We start from the raw sequence: 24,345 nt of genomic DNA, 5'->3' as shown, positions 1-24,345 counted from the left end.
CTTTTACTCTTTCCTCTTTTAACGTTTAACTAGTTTATCTTAACAATACCTTTCATTAAAAAAATCTTTTTTGAACCTTCATTATTATATTTTATCCTTCATTGTATCTAACTTTATTTTTTGTATACACATAGGGTTCTTTCTTCGAAAAAAATTTGGAATACAACTTCTACTAGATCAAAATATACCCTAAATCTAGCACAGGGATTTGTTCTAGTCTCCAGCCTCAGCAAATTCTCTCCACTTTCTTTTTCTTTATTCTCCCAACCAGCTTATCTTACCAACTCCTTTTTTAGAAATTAAAAAAAATTTTTCACCATTATAGTCATATTCCATCCCTTCATCGTGTTTACCCTTTTTTTTTTTTAAAGATTTTATTTATTTATTTGTCAGAGAGAGAGAGAGCGAGCACAGGCAGACAGAGTGGAAGGCAGAGTCAGAGGGAGAAGCAGGCTCCCCGCGGAGCAAGGAGCCCAATGTGGGACTCGATCTCAGGACACTGGGATCATGACCTGAGCCGAAGGCAGCTGCTTAACCAACTGAGCCACCCAGGCGTCCCCGTGTTTACCCTTATATGTTTCTCCTTCTTTAAAATTTTGGGAGGTAGTTTCTTCTAAGAGACCAAAATACTCCCAAAATTAAGTGGGTGACCCTGTTCTATTCACCAGTCTAATATATATATATATTTTCTTTTTTATATTTTTTCTTTATTTTTTTTCTTTTTAATTCTTTTTTTCTTTTTCTGAACTTCTTTTTACCCCTTTTCTTCCCCCCACGATTTGGGGTCTCTTCTGATTTGGTTAAAACACATTTTCCTGGGGTCTTTGCCACAATTTTAGTATTTTATTCGCTCCTTCATATATTCTTATTTGGATAAAATGACAAGGTGGGAAAACTCACCACAAAAAAAGAACAAGAGTCAGTACCAAAGGCTAGAGACATAATCAATATGGACATTGGTAATATGTCAGATCTAGAGTTCAGAATGATGATTCTCAAGGGGCTAGCTGGGCTCGAAAAAGGCAAGAAATAAGAGAAAATAAGAGAAATAAAATAAGAGAAAATAAGAGAAATAAAAGCCCTTCTGGAGAAATGAAAGAACTAAAATCTTGTCGGGGACTGCCTCCAGCCGGGAAAGTCCCCGCCATTACAAGACGGTGCTTGGCTCACTGCCAGCAAAATATGCTGTAAGTAAACAACGAACGTTCTGGTGAAGCCCACCTAAAGGAGGACATAGTCATTGGCTGTTTCAAATCTAATCAACATAGTAACAGAACTCTCATTGGCTCTCCCCATTGCTTGGCCCCTTATTGGTCACCCTGCCGCATATAAGCTAAGGAAGTTGACGAAATAAACAGATGAAGCATTAATACCATACCAGGCTGATTGTCGTTCTTGTGGGCCGAGGGCGACAAAATCTAACCAAGCTGAAATCAAAAAAGCTATTAATGAGGTGCAATTAAAAAATGGAGGCTCTTATTGCTAGGATAAATGAGGCAGAAGAGAGAAATTAGTGATATAGAAGACCAAATGACAGAGAATAAAGAAGCTGAGCAAAAGAGAGACAAACAACTACTGGACCACAAGGGGAGAATTCGAGAGATGAGTGATAACATAAGACGAAACAATATTAGAATAAATGGGATTCCAGAAGAAGAAGAAAGAGAGTGGGGAGCAGAAGGTATATTGAAGAGAATTATTGTAGAGAATTTTCCTAATATGGCAAAGGGAAAAAGCACCAAAATCCAAGAGGCGTAGAGAACCCCCCTCAAAATCAGTAAGAATAGGTCCATACCATGTCAGCTAATAGTAAAATTTACAAGTCTTACCAACAAAGAGAAAAAATCCTGAAAGTAGTCCGGGACAAGAAGTCTGTAACGTGCAATGGTAAAAATATTAGATTGGCAGCAGACTTATCCACATAGACCTGGCAGGCCATAAAGAACTGGCATGATATAGTCAGAGCACTAAACGAGAAAAACATGCAGCCATGAATACTATACCCGGCTAGGCTATCATTGAAAATAGAAGGAGAAATAAAAAGCTTCCAGGACAAACAAAAACTAAAAGAATTTGTAAACACCAAACCAGCTCTACAGGAAATATTGAAAGGGGTCCTTTAAGCAAAGAAAGAGTCTAAAAGTAGTAGATCAGAAAGGAACAGAGACAATATATAGTTATAGTCACTTTACAGACAATACGATAGCACTAAATTCATATCTCTCAATAGTTACCCTGAATGTAAATGGGCTAAATGCCCCAATCAAAGGACATAGGGTATCAGAATGGATAAAACAACAAATTGGGGCAACTCGGTGGCTCAGTGGGTTAAAGCCTCTGCCTTCAGCTTGGGTCGTGATCCCAGGGTCCTGGGATTGAGCCCTGAATCGGGCTCTCTGCTCAGTGGGGAGCCTGCTTCCTCCTCTCTCTCTCTCTCTGCCTGCCTCACTGCCTATTTGTGATCTCTATATGTCAAAGAAATAAATAAAATCTTAAAAACAAAAACAAAACAAAACTCATCAATATGCTGTCTACAAGAAACTCATTTTAGACCCAAAGACAGCTCCAGATTTAAAGTGCGGGGGTGGAAAACAATTTACCATGCTAATGGACATCAAAAGAAAGCTGGGGTAGCAATTCTTATATCAGATTAATTAGATTTTAAGCCAAAGACTATAATAAGAGATGAGGAAGGACAGTATATCATACTCAAAGGGTCTGTCCAACAAGAAGATCTAATAACTTTAAATAGCTATGCCCTTAACATGGGAGCAACCAACTATATAAACCAATTAATAACAAAATCAAAGAAACACATCAACAATAATACGATAACAGTAGGGGACTTTAACACTCCCCTCACTGAAACGGACAGATCATCCAAGCAAAAGATCAACAAGGAAATAAAGACCTTAAAGGACACACTGGACCAGATGGACATCACAGATATATTCAGAACATTCCACCCTAAAGCAGCAGAATACACATTCTTCTCTGGAACATTTTCCAGAGTAGATCACATCCTGGGTCATAAATCAGGTCTCAACTGGTATCAAAAGACTGGGATCATTCCCTGCATATTTTCAGACCACAATGCTCTGAAGCTAAAACTCAACCACAAGAGGAAATTTGGAAAGAACCCAATTACATGGAGACTAAAGAATATCCTTCTAAAGAATGAATGGGCCAACCAGGAAATTAAAGAAGAATTGGAAAAATTCACGGAAACAAATGATAATGAAAACACAGTGGTTCAAAATCTGTGGGACACAGCAAAGGCAGTCCTGAGAGGAAAATACACAGTGATACGAACCTTTCTCAAGAAATAAGAAAGGTCTCAAAAACACAACCTAACCCTACACGGAAAGGAGCTGAAGAAAGAACAAAGAAGGCCTAAATCCAGCAGTAGAAGAGAAATAATAAAGATCAGAGCAGAAATCATTGAATTAGAAACCAGAAAAAAACAGAACAAATCCATGAAACTAGGAGCTGGTTCTTTGAAAGAATTAGTAAGATTGATCAACCCTTGGCCAGACTTATCAAAAAGAAAAGAGAAAGGACCCAAATAAATAAAATCATGAATGAAAGAGGAGAGATCACAACCAACACCAAAGAAATACAAACAATTATAAGAACATATTATGAGCAACTCTACGCCAGCAAATTTGACAATCTGGAAGAAATGGATGCATTCCTAGAGACATATAAACTACCACAACTGAACGAGGCAAAATAGAAAACCTGAACAGACCCATAACCAGTAAGGAGATTGAAGGAGTATTCAAAAATTTCCCAACAAACAAGAGCCCAGGGCCAGATGGCTTCCCAGGGGAATTCTACCAAACATTTAAAGAAGAATTAACTCCTTTTCTCCTGAAACTGTTCCAAAAAATAGAAATGGAAGGAAAACTTCCAAACTCATTTTATGAGGCATCATTACCTTGATCCCAAAACCAGACAAGGATCCCATCAAAAAAGAGAATTACAGACCAATATCCTTGATGAACACAGATGCGAAAATTCTCACCAAAATACTAGCCAATAGGATCCAACAGTACATTAAAAGGATTATTCACCATGACCAAGTGGGATTTATCCCAGGGCTGCAAGGATGGTTCAACACCCGCAAATCAATGTGATACAATACATTAATAAAATAAAGAAAGAACCCTATGATACTCTCAATAGATGCTGAAAAAGCATTTGACAAAGTACAGCATCCCTTCCTGATCAAAACTTCAAAGTGTAGGGATAGAGGGCACATACCTCAGTATTATCAAAACCATCTATGAAAAACACACTGCAAATATCATTCTCAATGGAGAAAACCTGAGAGCTTTTCCACTAAGGTCAGGAACTCGGCAGGATGTCCATTATCACCACTGCTATTCAACATAGTACTAGAAGTCCTAGCCTCAGCAATCAGACAACAAAAAGAAATTAAAGGCATCCAAATCAGCAAAGAATAAGTCAAACTATCACTCTTTGCAGATGATATGATACTATATGTGGAAAACCCAAAAGACTCCACTCCAAATCTGTTAGAACTTGTACAGGAATTCAGTAAAGTGTCAGGATATAAAATCAATGCACAGAAATCAGTTGCATTTCTTTTTTTTTTAAATAAAGATTTTATTTATTCATTTGACAGACAGAGATCACAAGTAGGCAGAGAGGCAGGCAGAGAGGCAGGCAGAGAGAGAGGAAGGGAAGCAGGCTCCCTGCTGAGCAGAGAGCCCAATGCGGGGCTCAATCCCAGGACCCTGAGATCATGACCTGAGCCGAAGGCAGAGCTTCAACCCACTGAGCCACCCAGGCACCCCTCAGTTGCAGTTCTTTACATCAACAACAAGACAGAAAAAAGAGAAATTAAGGAGTCAACCCCATTTACAATTGCACCCAAAACCGTAAGATACCTAGGAATAAACCTAACCAAAGAGGCAAAGAATCTGTACTCAGAAAACTATAAAGTACTCATGAAAGAAACTGAGGAAGACACAAAGAAATGGAAAAATGTTCCATGCTCATGGATTGGGAGAACAAATATTATGAACATGTCTATGCTACCTAAAGTAATCTACATGTTTAATGCAATCCCTATCAAAATACCATCCATTTTTTTCAAAGAAATGGACAAATAATCCTAAAATTTATATGGAACCAGAAAAGACCTCCAATAGCCAGAGGAATGTTGAAAAAGAAAGCCAAAGTTGGCGGCATCACAATTCCAGACATCAAGCTCTATTTCAAAGCTATAATCATCAAGATAGTACGATACTGGCCAAAAAACAGACACATAGATCAGTGGAACAGAACAGAGAGCCCAGAAATAGACCCTCAACTCTATGGTCAACTAATCTTTGACAAAGCAGGAAAGAATGCCCAATGGAAAAAAGGCTCTTCAACAAATGGTTTTGGGAAAATTGGACAGCCACATGCAGAAAAATGAAACTGGACCGTTTCCTTACACCACACACGAAAATAGACTCAAAATGAAGGACCTCAATGAGAAAGGAATCCATCAAAATCCTTGAGGAATACAGGCAACAACCTCTTCAACTTCAGCCGCAGCAACTTCTTCCTAGGAACATCGGCAAAGCCAAGGGAAGCAAGAGCAAAAATGAACTACTGGGACTTCATCAAGATCAAAAGCTTTTGCACAGCAAAGGAAACAGTTAACAAAACCAAAAGACAACTGACAGAATGGGAGAAGATATTTGCAAACGACGTATCAGATAAAGGGCTAGTATCCAAAATCTATAAAGAACTTAGCAAACTCAACACCCAAAGAACAAATAATCCAATCAAGAAATGGGCAGAGGACATTTCTGCAAAGACATCCATATGGTCAACAGACACATGAAAATGTGTTCCACATCACTTGGCATCAGAGAAATACAAATCAAAACCACAGTGAGATACCACCTCACACCAGTCAGAATGGCTAAAATTAACAAGTCAGGAAATGACAGATGCTGGCAAGGATGTGGAGAAAGGGAACCCTCCTACCCGTGTGGTGGGAATGCAAACTGGTGCAACCACTCTGGAAAACAGCATGGAGATTCCTCAAAAAGTTGAAAATAAAAATGCTACCCTACGACCCAGCAATTGCACTACTGGGTATTTACCCTAAAGATAGAAATGTAGTGATCCAAAGGGGCATGTGCACCCGAATGTTCATAGCAGCAATGTCCACAATAGCCAAACTACAGAAAGAACCTAGATGTACACCAATGAATGGATAAAGAAGATGTGGTATATATACACAATGGAATACTATGCAGCCATCAAAAGAAATGAAATCTTGCCATTTGTGACAACGTGGATGGAACTAGAGGGTATTATGCTTAGCAAAATAAGTCAATTGAAGAAAGACAACTATCATATGATCTCCCTGATATGAGTAAGTGGAGATGGAATGTAGGGAGGTTGGGGGGTAGGAAAAGAATTAATGAAACAAGATGGGATCGGGAGGGAGACAAATCAAAAGAGACTCCTAATCTCACAAAACAAACTGGGGGTTGCTGGGGGAGGGGCTAGGGAGAGGGTGGCGGGGTTGACATTGGGGAAGGTTATGTGCTATGGTGAGTGCTGTGAAGTGTGTAAACATGGCAATTCACAGACCAGTACCCCAGGGGCTAATAATACATTATATGTTAATTTAAAAAAAAAAAAGAAATACCACTTTCCCAGAGTTAATGTTCCAAAACTGAAAAAAGATGTCAATTCCCCAAATTAAATGTAATTAAATCCATTAAAAAAAATGCAATTCTAGTCAAAATGTTTTCTGAAAGAGTAAATGTGCAAGAACCATCAAGAATATTTTGAGAACAAAAACAAAAATGAAGGCAAGTCTATCAAGTATTATGAAACATAGTAGTTAAAAACACTACAAATATTCAGTTAAGCAATATCAAACTGCTTTTTTTGCAGGTCAAAAACAATTGTATGTCGGCAATTTCATATGATCTAATCTCTATGAACAAATTTAAAAACAGAACAATGCAAATATGGGAATTTAGTCTATTAATAAAGGAGGCATTTCATATTGTTGGACAGAGTAGATTCTTAAAAAAACATTTCTTTTGGGAAAAAAAAAGAATTTACCTCAGACATCATCATGAAAAACAAATTATGAATGGTATAATGACATAAATGTTAAAATTTTTTTTAAAATTCCACAAGAAAACAGGGGTCTTGGGGCACCTGGGTGACTCACCTTGGGCCTCTACCTTCAGCTCAGGTCATGATCTCAAGGGGATCACATTGGGCTCTCTGCTCAGCAGGGAACCTGATTCCCCTTCTCTCTCTGCCTGCCTCTCTGCCTACTTGTGATTTCTCTGTCAAATAAATAAATAAAATCTTAAAAAAAAAAGGTCATTTTTATAAACTTGGGAGTTAAGAAGACCTTCCAAATAAAAACATTAAACCTACAAACCATGAGTGCTTTTAATAGATCTATGTAAAATGAAAATTTTAAACTTTCGTTTAGCAGAATAAAAAAACCAAGTGACAACAGGAAGAAAGTACTTGCAAAAAGTGGTAACAAAAGCTTTTTTGCAAAAGTCCATCTAAAAAGCATTATTTCTTTTTGTTTCAGACTGTCATTTCTGTGACAGCTAGGTAAGGTTGAGTATCCTTTGAGATGTATACTGTCCATTTGTATTTCTTCCCACATTAACAGACTAATCCTAACCTTTACTTCATTTTCTATTACTTCATTTCTATTGAAGGGTCATGCTTATTTTAGGAAAATCTATGTATTTGGCAATCATCTTGTACTCTATTCATCTCTACTGGATTATTGCCACCAGTATCAAGCATTAATATATCCTATTTTAATAAATACACACATAGCCCAAAAATAAATGCTCACATAGATGCTCAAATGATTTTTTTTTTCCCCCAGTAATCTCCACCTCCAATGTGGGGCTTGAACTCACAGCCCTGAGATCAAGAGTCACAGAATCCACTGACTTAGCCAACCAGGTGCCCCTTTAACAATATTCAACAAGTGTTATCAAGACCATTCAATGATGAGAGGAAAATCTTTTCAACAAATGGTGCTAGGAAAGCTGATATCCACACACAAAGGAATGAAGCTGGACCCTTACCTAATACCATATACAAAATTAGCTATGAATTGTGTAAGACTGATGATTCACAGACCTGTACCCCTGAAGCAAATAATACATTACATGTTAATAAATAAGTAAATTAAAAAAAATTAAAAGTAGATCCAAGAGATTTATAAAATATAAGATCTAAAACTATAAAATTCTGGGACGCCTGGGTGGCTCAGGTGGTTAAGCGGCTGCCTTCAGCTCAGGTCATGATCCCAGCATCCTGGGATCGAGTCCCACATCAGGCTCCTTGCTTGGCAGGGAGCCTGCTTCTCCCTCTGCCTCTGCCTGCCACTCTGTCTGCCTGTGCTCGCTCTCACTTCTCTATGACAAATAAATAAAATAAAATCTTTAAAAAAAAAAACACTATAAAACTCTTTGGGCGCCTAGGTGGTAAAGTCAGTTAAGTGTTGGACTCTTGGTTTTGACTCAGATCATGATCTCAGAATTGAGCCTTGTGTCGGGTTCCACATTCAGTGCAGTTTCTCTCTCTCTCTCTCCTTCTGCACCCCCCAGTCTCTCCCAAATAAATAAATCTTTAAAAAAAATGACAACAACAAAAAAACCCCATAGAAAACTCTCATAAGAAAATATAGGGGAAAAGCTTCATAACATCAGCTTTAGCAAAGCTTTTTTGAAATACAACACCAAAGCACAGGCAACAAAAGGAAAAAGAAAACAGATAAACTGGACTTTAACAAAATTAAAAACTGTTCCCATTAAAAGATACCAGCCACAGAGTGAAAAGGCAACCCAATGAATAGGAAAAAATATTTATAAATCATATTTGATAAGGGATTTTTAAAAAAATATGTATTTATTTTAGAGAGAGAGAGAGAGTGCACGTGCAAGCACATACACGTGGGGGTGAGGCAAAAGGAGAAGGGGAGAGAGAGAATCTCAGGCAGGCTCCCCATTGAGCCCAGAGCCCAACGCAGGGCTTGATCTCACAATGCTGGGCTCAATCTAACAACCCTGAGATCATGACCTTAGCCAAAATCAACAGTCAGATGCTTAACTAACTGAACCACCCAGGTGCTCCATATGATAAGGGATTAATATCCAGACACAGAACTCTTAAAACTCAAAAGCAAGGGGCACCTGAGTGGCTCAGTAAGTTAAGCCTCTGCCTTAGGCTCAGGTTATGATCTCAGGGTCCTGGGATCAAGCACCACATCAGGCTGTCTGCTCAGCAGGGAGCCTGCTTCCCCACTCACTCTGCCTACTTATGATCTCTGTCTGTCAAATAAATAAGTAAGATCTTAAAAAAAAAAAAAAAAAAAAAAAAAAAACACCCAACTCAAAAACAAAAATCCAAAAATGCCCAGGACATTGAGTGGGCTCAGATGGTAGATGCTGTGACTCTTGATCTCAGGGTCATAACTTCGAGGCCCATCCTGGGTACAGAAATTACTTAAAAATAAAATCTTGAGGGGATGGGGAGAAAAAAACAACCTAACCCATTTCAAAAATGGGCAAAGGATCTCAATAGGTATTTCTCCAATGAAATGAAAATATAAACAAATGCCCGATAAACACTTTAAAATGTTCAACATCACTGATAAATGTGAATCAGAAACACAGTAAGACAAGAAAATACTACTACACACACATTTGTATGGCTATTATCAAAGACAAAGCAAAACCACAAAATTCTAAGTGATGGGGAAGATGTGGAAAAACTGGAGCCTTTGTGCACTATTAGGTAGGAATGTAAAATGGTGCAACCTTTATAGAAAACTTTACAGCAGTTCCTCAAAAAATTAAAAACTGAATTACCATATGATACAGCAATTCCACTTTTATGTATATATGCCCAGAAAAATGGAAAGCAAGGTCTTAAAGAGATGAACACCTAACTTCATAGCTGCATTATTCACAATAGCCAAAAAGTAGTTGCCAAAGGATGTGAATCAAAGGATGTCCATCAAAGGATGAATGAATAAACAAAAAGTGGCATATACATACACACACAATGGAGTATCATCTAGCCACAAAATGGAAGAGAATTTTGACACACGCTCTATTATGAATGAGCCCTTATGCTAAGTGAAATAAGCAAGCCACAAAATTAAGTTTGTACTTATACAAGGTACCTAGAACAATCAAATTTATAGAGACAGGTAGTGAATAGTGGCTGCCAGGCACTGGGAGGAGGAAGAGTAGAGAGCTATTTATTGTTTAAAAGGTAGAGAGATTCTGTTATGCAAGAGAAAAGGAGTTCTGGGGATAGATGGTGATGGTAGCACAACAATGTGCATGTACTTTATCCCACTGAACAGTACTACTTAAAAGAGGTTAGGACAGCAAATTCTGTTTAACAAATCGTAGTAAATTTCTTTTAAAAATTGAACATAGAATTATCACATGATTCAGGAATGCCATTCTACGTATATACCCCAAAGAACTGAAAGTAGAGACTCAAATAGATATTTGCACACCCATATTCATAACAACATTAATCACAATAGCCAAAAGATGGAACCATTGCAAATGTCCATCGATGGATGAATGGACAGATAAAATGTTGTACATACATACAATGGAGTATTATTCAGCCTTAAAAAGGAATCAATTTCTGATACATGAGACAATATAGATGAATCTTAAAGATACTATGCAAAATATTATGCAAAAGTGAAATAAGTCAGACATAAAAAGACAAATATTATATGGTTTCAGTTATGTGAGATATCTAAAATAGACAAATTCATAGAAATAGAAAGTGGAACAGTGGTTGCCAGGAGTTAGGGTCAGGGTGGAACTATTATTTAATGGGTATAGAGTTTCAGTTTTATAAGATGAAAAGCAGTTCTGTGACTGCATAGTGGTGATGGTTGTACAACACTGTCAATGTACTTAATGCAACAGAACTAAACACCTCAAAATATCTATAATGGTAAGTTTTTGTTAATGTACATTTTACCACAGTAAAAAACACATAGGTTTAAAAAAAAAAAAAAAGCATGTATGCTTAAGAAAGTGAAAACATGCAGAGAGAGGTAACAGCAAACTCTTTCTTGACTCCACACCCCCTCCAGGTACCACCCAATTCGTCATGAATCTTCTTGAAGGAGCTGTGCAATAAAGCTCTAGTTTCTCATTGTGTGCACCCTTCAGTGCTCCTCCATGGGAATGATTTTTAAAAGGGCCACACATACTTCAACTCAACACCTCTCAATGGTACAACAATTCCACTTCTTTCTTGAGATACTATCCCTTCTAATTTTTCTTCTCCCTTAATGATTAAATTCTTCTCAATTTCCTTTACTGGACTCCCCTTCATTACCTAAGGCCTTTAAATGTTAAAATGCCCCAGAGGCAAAACTTCTCTTCTCCATTTAAACTTCCTCCATACTTGATCTTATTCAGTCCTTGACTTTAAATAGTATCTGATACTGCTGACTCCCAACTGTTTATATCCAGCTGTGACTACACATGCTTCAGGTTTATAGACGATTCACCTGCCTAGAAGACATCTTACTAGAATAACTAGGAGACCTCTCCAACCTAAAATGTTTAAACAAGAATTCCTACCTTCCTATCCCTCAAATCCCTCCCCAAACCCCACACCAGCTTTTTCCTTACTTGATTTGCATCTAAATTAATGTTAGTACCAGTCACTAAGTTGCTTGGGACAAAAACTTAATCATTCTTAGTTGTTTTTTTTTTTTTTCTTTCCCCAAAACACCATCCAGCCTTTCTTATCAGGGTTGTGGAAAAGAACTGAGCCCTCTTGGTCTAAAATATCCATTATTAAGTAATGAACTGACTTTTCTTCTATGCATTTGGAATAGGAATAGTTATGTACCATCCTTGGGAGAATTAACGAAGATGGGAACCTCAGACAAGAAGGGCTGCTAGACAATGAGCAAGTCCACCTACCCACTGTAGTAACTCCAGAACAGGCCACCATATTTCACATACACTAGAGTTGTAGGCTGTTTCACAACTCCCACTCAACCCCTTTCAGACCCTTCTCCATACAACAAGCAAAGTAATCTCTGTAAAAGGTAAATCAGATCACAAATGTCATCCCCCAGCCCCCATTTTCATTCTCTAGAAATTTAATCTTAAAATCAGAATAAAACTCAAACTCTTTATCCAGGTTTTACACATCTATACCTGATAGAGACCTTGCCTACCCCACTGACTCACCTCCTAGTATTCTCCCCGTTTGTTCATCATATTCAACCATACTGGTATTCTTTCAAGCTTTCAAACATGCAGAACACCAAATCCTTTATCAGGGACCTTGTGTTTTCTGTTCTGTTTACCCTGAACAACGTGTCCCACAGATCTTTGCATGGCTGCCACCTGCTCAACTTTTAGGTCTCAGTTCAGATGTTGCCTTCTCAGAGCCTCTCTCTTACCACCCTAACCTCAGCAGCACACTCCTCATCTTCCCATCCCATTCCTCTGTTGTTTCCTTCACAGCACTTTTTACTAACTGAAAATGTTTACTTTTCTACACATGTTAATATCCAATTTTCACCACATGAATATATGAAAGCAAGATTCAAGGGGTTAAGGATTTTGTCTTGTTTACTGCCCAGCACAGAATATGCAACCAAGAAATGATAGCTCTTCATAGTAGAAAATACACAGTGAGCTCTGAATGGGAGAAAACGATGTATATATAGTTTAAATTCATTGTAAGAAAGACATTTAAATATTATTATTCTGAAAATAACCCATTCTCTAGCTTCCAAAATACACGAAAAGGATCCACTTACAGTTTCGTATGTAACAACCAGCAACTGATGACTTTGCCAAGAGCTCCATTCCCAAATCCTGTAATCTGCCAGAGTTTTCAGTTCCACAAGCAGCCAGAGCCTGGTCAGTAGAAAAAAGGCTTGCCTGCATGTCTCCAGAAGCAGCACTGCTACCTTTGATTTCTGAAAGCGTATTCTTTACATCAGTTTTCATACATCGAACTTCAGCCATCTGAGTTTTGAGTCTTTTTAGCATCTTTAAATCAGAGGGAACTCGCCACATTGCCTGCTGCTTCCTTTGGTCTTTATCTTTTCGAGAATATGAGGCTTTAGAGAGAAAGTTACAAGTCATGTTAATATAGACTTTAACATGCATTATGATGTTAATATATGCAAACCTGAGGTGTAAAAAAGCTAAGGTGCTTTAGGTGGTATTAATAATAAAAGCACACATTAAATTCCATTAATGAAAATAAAAATAGATACAAGTACCCTAACTTTATTTATACCTTCGAAGTTAAAATCTGGGTCACATTATAACCACTCAAATCTGATTTATTTACTTATTTATTTTTAATATCTTATTTATTTATTTGAGAGATAGAGAGAGACAATGAAAGAGAGAGAATATGAGAGGAGAAGATCAGCAGGAGAAGCAGATTTCCTGCTGAGCAGGGAGCCTGATGCAGGACTCAATCCCAGGACTCCAGGATCATGACCTGAGCTGAAGGCAGTCGCTCAACCAACTGAGCCATCCATGCGCCCCTGAATTAGTTATTTAATTCTAAAAGTTTAAATAAACCACTCTACTAACTACGCTTTCTTCTTTATGCTTCTTCATTTTTCTCAAATTTCCTACCCTGAGCTTTTATCTTCATAATTGAAAAAAAAATGAAGGAAACCACCCCCCAGAAGCCAAACTGCCAATACATAGTATGGACAAATACATATATTCCAACTAAGTTTAAAAAGTTGTCCAATGTAGTTACAGCTATTTAAGTGCCAAAGAACATCATAAAAGAATGGTTTCCTGTCATGGATTCTTTGCAGTCTCTAAAGTAACAATGTTTTCTCTTTTCCCAGAGAAAGTAGCTGTTTTTCAATCCACCCTCCTACCCCACAAATATTAAAGAGAGAGGCTTATTTTGAATATCAAAGAACATTATGACTGACTCAAAGCAAAAAGAAACCAAGCCCTACAACCAAAAAATGGGGGACCAATAGGCACTAACCAGACAAAGAACAAGTCCTTATTAGAAGGAATGATACCTGAACTTGCCTATGTATTCCAACAACCTTCTACCATAAAAGAGGAAGTAACACTGTATTGTGTTCAACAGCCATTCCCCCACTTCTAACTTGCCAAAAGGACTCAGATTGTGTTCAGGAATCAGATGGTAGGCGCCAGTGTGCTCAAGGAGGTTAGATCCCTTCTTTGCCCTGGGGCCTATGGGTCCAGGAATGGCTTAATAAGCTCATTCCTCTGACAGTGTTTAGGGAGGGTACCTGACTCACTTCCAGACAAAAGTCTTCTGGGAAAGATTCTTCTATCTTAATAGGAGATTTTATTGTCTTTGTTTATTTAAGAAACATCCATAAAGAGCTTACTGAATTAAATTAAGTCATTTAATTCTCTCATATCAATCCTCTGAGATAACTAAATTCTATTTTTATCTTCATTTTATTTTATTTATGGGGGGAAGAAGCAGAGGGAGAGAGAGAATCTTAAACAGGCTCCATGCTACGCCTGGGGCCCAACATGGGGCTTGATCCCATGACTTGGCCAAAACCAAGAGTTGGACACTTAACTGACTGAGCCACCCAGTAAAAGGCACCCATAAAAAGAATTTTCTATAAATGAGGTAAGTAAGGAGAAATTTTAGAAATCCCGAATTTGGTCTCAGATCTACCATTTAATTGCTGGAACTTTATAGAAGTCCAGCAACTTCTGAATCCATTATTTATTTGTAAAACAAAGACAATAATATATACCCAACAGGGTTGTCACAAGGCTCAAAAAACTCAATGTTCATGAAATCATTCTGTGGTGTAGTCCTCATCCAATCCCTCTCCATCAAGATGTTACAAATGTTTTCTAAAACCCTAATCAGGTATTACTTTCCTGTTTAAAATCATTCATGCAAGCACCAGCATGACATCTGAGGCCCTTGTCTCTCAGTGGCTTGATCTTCCACCTCTACCCCAAATTACTTAGTATTACTTAGTATTACCTGCAACTCTGTAATACAAAAGCAATACCATACCCCACTTCTATACTTTACAACACATTCTATTCCCTTCTCCCTCTTTCTGTTAACCCAAACCAGAGGAAATCTGAAATGTCTACTCCTTTAGGCACCTAAACCACCAAGAGAGGCATCTTGTCTTCCAAGTCAATTCTTCCCTAATTATTTATTGTACGTGGAGTATACTTCTATTGCAGCACTGTCACATTACAGTAAGGAAGACAAACTTATGGTGGAGATTATATCTTAGTGATCTTTGTATTTCAGGCCAAACAACTTACGGCACAAAATACTCAAAATGTTTGGCTAAATAAAATCTTGCACCTGACATCTACATGGACTATATGAAAATCTATATTATTTTCTATACTGGACAAGGACTTTTTTTCTTCTTTTAAGATTTTATTTATTTATTTGACAGAGATCACAAGTAGGCAGAGAGGCAGGCAGAGAGAGAGAAGAGGAAGCAGGCTCCCTGCTGAGCAGAGAGCCCTATGCGGGACTCCACCCCAGGACCCTGGGATCATGACCTGAGCCAAAGGCAGAGGCTTTAACCCACTGAGCCAGCCAGGAGCCCCGGACAAGGATTTCAAAAAGTAAAATTCCCAGATGGGAAAATACAAAAAAAAAAAAAAAAAAATCAAACCTCCTTCATCTGATAGACAACTACTCAGCCTGTTTCAAATGCCAGGCATTGTGCTGGGCAGGGAATACGACAGTGAACAAGATGAATCCTTGGCCTTTGCCCTCAAAGCTCACAGTCCAGCTGGAAAAGTGAAAAATAATTTCAATACCAAGTGATAACTGCCAACACAGGAAACTGTAATGAGATCTTATACCATAGGAACCTGACAATTTAATACTGTACTGAAAATAAGCCTTTCTGAATGTGCCAGATTAGAAGGTTAATTAGAATGGAGTCTTGTCTATATCAATTCTTTCATATCGTTCATTTATGGCCTTCAAGACTGACAGTTCTCTAAACCTTCTCCTCCAAACTTCAGTATCTATCAATGGCAACACTATTCTGTCCCCTAGGCTTCTTCAGTCCTCCTTACCACATTCCATTCCACTGCCAAGCCCTATAACTCTATCTTTGCAAGATTCCAAATATTATCACTGCCATGCTACAAGTAAAATCTTAATTATATACAGAATAGATTACTGTATTCCTTAGAGGTTAAGTAGAACTTCTATAATGTCAGAAGATTCTGAAGACCTTACCTCAGATCCATGTATTTTTGAGCATATGATGATTAGAAAATATTTAGAAATGTATGAATTTGCCCTCTGGGGCAACACCTTCCACAGAATAACCCCACCTAACTTTCTATTTCTACTTACTACTAAATGTACCATAAAATCTGGTTCAACCATATTATCTATCATTCATACCCTGATGCCTCTTAAGATGTTCCTTTTATAGTACAGTGGTTAAGAACATGAACTTGCAGTAAGTCTGATACATAATAGATTCACTCAATATGTATTGAAAAAAAAGAATGAGAGGAAAATAAAGGACCACTATGAACAACAATTCTTACTAAGACAACAATTCTTTTTAAAAGTTAATTTATTTGACAGAGAGAGAGGAACACAAGCAGGGGAAGTGGGAGAGGGAGAAACAGGGTTCCCGCTGAGCACAGAGCCCAACGCGGGGCTCGATCTCAGGACCCTGGGATTATGACTTGAGCCAAAGGCAGACACTTAACAACTGAACTACCCAAGCGCCCCTGACAACAAATTTTTGATAACCTAGATGTAATGGACAAATACCCTAAAAGACGATCTGCCAAAAATCCAAGAAGATATAGTATGAAGAGGGCTATATCCACTTTCTATTATCTCCAAGAACAGAAGTAGAGGGAGTACGTCCAAACTCAATCTGAGGCATTAATCTAGTATCAAAACCAAAGACATTACAAGAAAACTGCAGACTAGTATCTCTCATGAACAGAGATACTAAGACCAGGGGTGCCTGGGTGGCTCAGTGGGTTAAGCCTCTGCCTTTAGCTCAGGTCATGATCTCAGAGTCCTGGGATCGAGCCCTACACTGGGCTCTCTGCTGGGCTGGGAGGCTGCTTCTCCCACTCTCTCTCTGCCTGCCTCTCTGCCTACTTGTAGTCTCTCTTTCTCTCTATCAAATAAATAAATAAAATCTTTAAAAAAAAAAAGAGAGAGAGATACTAAAACCCTCAGCAAAATATTAGCAAGTTGAAACTAACCATGTATAAAAAGAATTATATACCATAACTAAATGGGATTTATCCCAGGTATGCAAGGCTGGTTTGACATTCAAAAAAATCAATACATGTAATCCATCACATTGTATCAATAGATGCAGAAAAAGCCTTTGACAAAATCTAACCTCCATTCATGAATTAAAAATAAAAAACTCTTAGTAAACTAGGAATAGAGGAAAACATCTTCAACCTGATAAAGAATAGCTATGAAAAACCTATAGCTGAGTGCGTGGGTGGCTCAGTGGGTTAAAGTCTCTGCCTTTGCTCAGGTCATGATCCCAGGGTCCTGGGATCAAGCCCCACATAGGGCTCTCTGCTCAGCAGGGAGTCTGCTTTTTCCTCTCTGCCTGCCTCTCTGCCTACTTGTGATCCCTATCTGTCAAATAAATAAGTAAATAATATCTTAGAACAAATAAACAAACAAAAAAACCTATAGCTAACATCATATTCAATGGTGAAAACCTTGAGGCTTTCCCACCAAGATCAGGAACAAGGCAAAAATGTCCCTTTTTACCACTCCTTTTCAACACTGTACCAGAAGTTCTAGCTAATACAATAAGATAAGAAGAAGAAAATGAAAGGTATAGGTTGAGAAGGAAAAAAAATAAAGAACCAAAATAAACTGAAAACCAAGCAAGCATTTTAATAAAAAGGAGGCTGGATCTTTCTAAATATTAGCTTTTAATATCCTCTCACAGATATGTTACCTTCAATTTGTTTCCAAGACTCCATTTTCTTGGTTTCTCTCCCTTCCAAAGGCTCTTTAACCTGGTTCCTCTTCCACACACTCAGTAAAAAGAGACGTTCACCAAAATCATGTCCCTGGCCCTTTTCTCATTAAAATTTTCTTAAAAACTCTCTCTTCTACAACATCACTCATCAACAGGGAAATACAAATCAAAACCACAATGAGATACCACCTCACACCAGTCAGAATGGCTAAAATTAACAAGTCAGGGAATGACAGATGCTGGTGAGGATGCCTAGAAAGGGGAACCCTCCAACACTGTTGGTGGGAATGCAAGCTGGTGCAACCACTCTGGAAAACAGCATGGAGGTTCCTCAAAAAGTTGAAAATAGAGCTACCCTACGACCCAGCAATCGCACTACTGGATATTTACTCTAAAGATACAAATGTAGTGATCCGAAGGGACACATGCACCCGAATGTTCATAGCAGCAATGTCCACAATAGCCAAACTATGGAAAGAACCTAGATGTCCATCGACAGATGAATGGATAAAGAAGATGTGGTATATATGTACAATGGAATACTATGCAGCCATCAAAAGAAATGAAATCTTGCCATTTGCAATGACGTGAATGGAACTAGACAGTATTATGCTGAGTGAAATAAGTCAATTGGAGAAAAACAATTATCATATTATCTCCCTGATATGAGGAATTTGAGAGGCAAAATGAGGGGTTTAGGAGGTAGAGAATGAAAAAATAAAACAAATGGGATCGGGAGAGAGACAAACCATAAGAGACTCTTAATCTCACAAAACAAACTGAGGGTTGTCAGGGGGAGTGGGGTAAGGAGAGGCTGGTTGGGTTATGGAAATTGGGGAGGGTATGTGCTATGGGGAGTGCTGTGAAGTGTGTAAGCCTGACGATTCACAGACCTGTACCCCTGGGGCAATAATATAATAATATAATTAACATATAATAACATTATATGTTAATTTAAAAAAAGATGCATATTTTAAAAAACCTCTCTCTTCTACAATCTTACTCCTTTAGTTTAAATTGTCTAGTATCACCTCCAAGCAAATAATTGCCTATATTCCAGTTCTTAATTTTTAGCTATCTACTAAGCATCTCTACTTTGATATCCCAAGAGCATGTCAAACTCAAGATATTTAAAGACTTGGTCTTCCTCTCTACTATTCCCCCCCCCACTTCTGAGTCATAAGCTGAAACTCAGGTCATTTCATTTATATAAATTTTTCATAGAAAACTAATTTTTGGATAACTGAGATATTCTGTTTACAGTTTGCATTCATTTTTCCAATGACACTGAATATTTTTCAAAAATATGATTTTACCTATTTATAAAATATGCATGGCTAACCTAGAATTTTTCAGACATAACTGTATTGTTGGACTCTTTTTTCTTTTCTTTTTATAAGATTTTATTTATGGGGCACCTGGGTGGCTCAGTGAGTTAAGCCTCTGCCTTCGGCCCAGATCATGATCTCAGAGTCCTGGGACTGAACCCTACATCGGGCTCTCTGCGTGGCAGGGAGCCTGCCTCCCCCTCTCTCTGCCTGCCTCTCTGCCTACTTGTGATCTCTCTTTGTCAAATAAATAAATAAAATCTTTTAAAAAAAATTCCTTTAAAAAGGTTAAGCCAGGGGCGCCTGGGTGGCTCAGTGGTTTGGGCTGCTGCCTTTGGCTCGGGTCATGATCTCAGGGTCCTGGGATCGAGCCCCGCATCGGGCTCCCTGCTCCGCAGGAAGCCTGCTTCCCTCTCTCTCTCTCTCTGCCTGCCTCTCTGCCTACTTGTGATCTCCGTCTTTCAAATAAATAAATAAAATCTTTAAAAAAAATAAAAAATAAAAAATAAAAAAAAATAAAAAGGTTAAGCCAATGTACACATCCACCTGCAGAACCACAACTTGTCTGTTTCACTATATCTTTGTAAATAATACAGGTTATAATTTAAGTAAAACCTTTGTCAAGGTGTTAATTTTTTTTAAAAAGCTATTTCTTGGGGTGCCTGGTTGGTTCAGTTGGTAGAGCATGTGACTCCTGATCTCAGGGTTGTGAGTTTGAGCTCATGTTCAGTGTAAGAATTATGTAAAAACAAAATCTTCAAGAAAAAAGAAAAGGCTATTTCTTTCTTTATTACAAGAACTATGTGTGATTTTTATTTTCTTTGTAATTTTCTGTATTTTCCAAATTTTCTACAATAAAAATACCTATGAATAATGTAAAATTATAAATAATGTAATAAATTTTATAGAACTTCAAGTACAAAACAAAATGTACTTGGATCACAGATGAAAGGCAAGTATTTCATAACATGACTGAGGATAATCTTTCAAATTAAGGACCCAGACTTCCAGGAAGTATATCTTAGAAAGAAGAGGCCTAAATAATCCAGGTTCCCATAACCCCTGACTAGAGCAGCTCTGTGTGTTTTCTACACTGAAGATCTGCCTCAGACTTTGAAAAATGAGTTTTGCTGCTTTAAAGGAGCATCAAAATTACCGTTCTAAATCAATGATATCTGATTTGTGTGATATTAAGAAGGTAGGAAAACACTGAGTATACATTAGAAAGTTTCCTAACAAAAATTATTTTTAAAATGTGGCATTTCAAGTTAATCCTTAGCTATTCAAAATGACTGTCTAAGAGTTTCAAAAAGTGCAGGTTTATGGGGCGCCTGGGTGGCTCAGTGGGTTAAAGCCTCTGCCTTCAGCTCAGGTCATGATCCTAGGGTCGTGGGATCAAGCCCCACAGCGGGCTCTCTGCTCAGCAGGGAGCCTGCTTCTTCCTCTATCTCTGCCTGCTTTTCTGCCTGCTTGTGATCTCCGTCTGTCAAATAAATAAATCAAATCTTTAAAAATTTTTTCAAAAAACTTAAAAAAAAAAGTCCAGGTTTGAGTATACATCTAATGTGTGTGTGTATACATATTACAGTAATACAGATATAACTTCTAACAACCTTTGCAAATAAAACAATGATGTTAATTGGTATACATTTTTAGGCTACAGAGAATCAAAGCATGAAACCATCTTTTTCTATATTCAATTTAGACACAGTTCCACTTAGAAGTTAGGGTATTCACACAAAATTCTAAGCCCATTTACAAAGAGAACAACTGTGTTTCATACAAATCAAACTGTCAATCAGACACGATGTAATGCCAAACCATATACAAACATTCTAACAGTTTATGTCATTGTTGCGCTAAAACACCACTGAACAATAATGACCAAAAAATTAATATGATTAATATAAATGTCAATTTTATGATATACAATGAAAATTCAATTTGCTACAGAATCGTCCAACATTTAAATGAGACACTTGGATTAAAATCAAGAATTCTTCTGAAGAATCACAGAAAAAAGTAAACTTATTGTTAGTATTTTACCTGTGGGCGGCAAAAGTGAAGCAGGTGGGCGAGGCTGTAAGCCCCACAAATTTTCCATACTACTCCGGTCCTTAAGGTCCAACAAATGTATTAAAATTAATGGATCAATGTCTAATAAACTACTGGTAGCAGCAGAGCATAAATGTGCTCTTCTTGACATTCTGCTGCTGGCACCCACGTAGCCATGGTTACTACCTGCAAAAGAAACAGAGATGTAGAAAATGCATGCTACATATCTGCACAATTAAAAGAAAAAGTAAATTGATTCGTGTTGTTTGGATACTTGTCTATGGACCTATCTTTTAGAAGATGGTATGTCACATTGATGAGAAGCAGAAAGGAGAAACAAGATTGCCAGAGAGGTGAACACAAGCATAGTGACTAAGCACTGGCCTCATTACTACCCAGAAATCAGAAGGAACCCTCAACACCATCCTTAGCCCTAGAAATAAAAAGTTGGTTTTTTTTTTTATAATAAAAAGCATATATGGGGGCGCCTGGGTGGCTCAGTGGGTTAAGCCGCTGCCTTTGGCTCGGGTCATGATCCCAGGGTCCTGGGATCGAGCCTCGCATCGGGCTCTCTGCTCAGCAGGGAGCCTGCTTCCTTCTCTCTCTCTCTGCCTGCCTCTCTGCCAAATAAATAAATAAAATCTTAAAAAAAAAAATTAAAAAAAAAAAAGCATATATGAAAGATGAGAGTAAGAAAAGGAGAGTATGTCCTATAATCCAGTGGTCTTGAAAGAAAGACAAATCTTCATGATATCACAAATCCCTAGGAACTAGACACCATCTTGAAAGAAAGACAAATCTTCATGATATCACAAATCCCTAGGAACTAGACACCAAAACAGTAATCTTCTTGTGGAGTTTTCAGACTGAAACTGATGGACAAGATAGACACCTGTGAGCAATGTCATATCTGTATCACCAATAGTAGACTAAGCTCCTTAAGCTAAAGAAAATATTCGACTTTTTTCCAGTGCCTAGTACAATATCTAGTAAATATTAGGTTTGGAAGTGGTGGTTAAGGTGACCTCCTTCAGTAAAATTATTTAAATAGATTCTAAAGAAACCTAAATTTAAAAATGTTATATGCAACAAAGTCTTAAAATAGATAATATAAAAATAACACAAAATAATCAGGTTCTGCCTATTCATGAGTGTTTCAAAGAGATCTAAAAAACTTAGGAGAAAAATTCTAATTATTCAGAAGCTTCAAGCCAATTATTTACTTATATGTGTTTCATCTATATTCATACCCTCACCTTTTCCAATTTCTTCCTCTTCTGAGGATATCATCCCATTGCAAATTTTTCTTTCCAGATTTGGTACCCCCTGCAACTCCTTTTAAAACTTAGCAGAGTCTATGGACTCTGAAAAACAATCTGAGAGATTTGAAGTAGCGGGGGTTGGGAGGTTGGGGTACCAGATGGTGGGTATTATAGAGGGCACGGATTGCATAAAGCACTGTGTGTGGTGAAAAAAATAATGAATAGTTTTTCTGAAAATAAATAAATCAATTTAATAAAAAATAAATTAATTAATTAAAAAAAAAAAACTTAGCAGAAAACTCCCCTTTTCCTCAACTGCTACAAATGCTCAGTGCATCCAAGGAAGGCCACACTGGAGTTAGGCACTCACTTCATTTGGTGACTAGCATCACGCTTTTCAGTGCCACTCAGTGTTCACCTGCACCACAGCCTCCATCTCAGGAGCTCACCTGCTTGTACTTAGCACTCAACCAGCCAATGATGACAAGGTGACAGTCATGGAGGATAAGATCAATGTCCTCATTAAAACATCTGGTATAAATGCTGAACCCTTCTGGCCAGGCTTGTTTGCAAAGGCCTTGGCCAATGTCAATACAAGGAACCTCATCTGAAACTTAGGGGCTGGTGGACACCAGGAGGTCCTGGCCCCTCTATTGCTGCTGCCCCAGCTGAGGAAAAGAAAAACAAAGCAAAGAACTAGAATAAAAATAAAACCAATAAAAAGTTATCTGCAACAAGAATAAAATATAGTTGTGGATAGACGGGAAAAAAAAGAAAGTGGAAGCAAAGAAAAGAAGAATCTGAGGAGTCCGATTACGACATGGGCTTTGGTCTGACTAAACCACTTTAATGTATTCAAGAAAAAGCTAAATTCTTTAAAAAAAAGAAAGAAAGGAAAGAGAAGAAAAAGGCAGAAAACTATCCCTTCTTCACCCTGACACTGTCTTAACCCTTTTTCTTTACTAGGAAGTTTCCAATTCAGGCTGCATTTGAGAGGAGTTTTAAACATTACAAATTGCTAGCTCCACCACAGATGCCTGAGTAAGATTACTGGAGTGGGAACCAGGATCTTCTAAAAAGCTGCCCAGGTGGTTCTAACTGGACAGTAAGCTACTCAGTAGCCCCATGTACTGTATCTATTGCCTGGTATCTGATTCTTCTTTAGAAATAGAAGTTGTCCCATTTTTTCCACATTAAATGGACCCATTAAACACAAGCATTCTTCCCATTTCTCAGGGCTCTCCCAGGCCTTACTTTCACCAGCAAACAAAAACTCCTTTCATTTGTGTTGTAGGCCCTTTAGCTACGCCCTCCCTCCCACATCAAAGACTTGCGCATCTATTTCCATTTCCCTTTCTCAGAGCGGATATTGCCATCATTCTGGGTGTGTTGTGTAGGTCTAAGTATACAATCTAATAAATGCTCACAAAGTAATAGTACCCCCAAATCCCCATGTCTCCTAAAATTGCTCACAAACCTTTCTCTCCAAAGGTAACCTTCATCCTGAGTTAAATACCATAATTTTGCCTGGTTTTGAACTTTATATAAATGAAAGATACAGTATGCGCTCTAATATTCTGTTTCTTTGTTCAACATCATGAGATTCATCTACACTGCTGTATGTAGTTCATTCATTTTCATT

General features: G+C 37.9%; 1 protein-coding gene across 4 annotated transcripts in view; it reads right to left on the bottom strand.

Annotated features, from left to right (window-relative positions):
• The window catches only part of TRIM37 (tripartite motif containing 37), a 135,721-nt gene that overhangs the window by 32,875 nt on the left and 78,501 nt on the right, over positions 1–24,345 (bottom strand). For all 4 annotated transcript variants that reach the window (XM_082705899.1, XM_082705898.1, XM_082705897.1 and 1 more), the window contains exons 18-19: positions 21,433–21,627; positions 12,860–13,165 (exon numbers count right to left, since the gene is read on the bottom strand). In XM_082705899.1, coding sequence (XP_082562025.1) covers positions 12,860–13,165; positions 21,433–21,627 — 501 coding nt within the window. The remainder of the gene's footprint in view (positions 1–12,859; positions 13,166–21,432; positions 21,628–24,345) is intronic.

The sequence above is a fragment of the Mustela nivalis genome (genome assembly GCF_964662115.1).
Source record: "Mustela nivalis genome assembly, chromosome: 17".
NCBI lineage: Eukaryota > Metazoa > Chordata > Mammalia > Carnivora > Mustelidae > Mustela > Mustela nivalis.
This window is presented reverse-complemented; position numbering and strand designations above follow the sequence as displayed.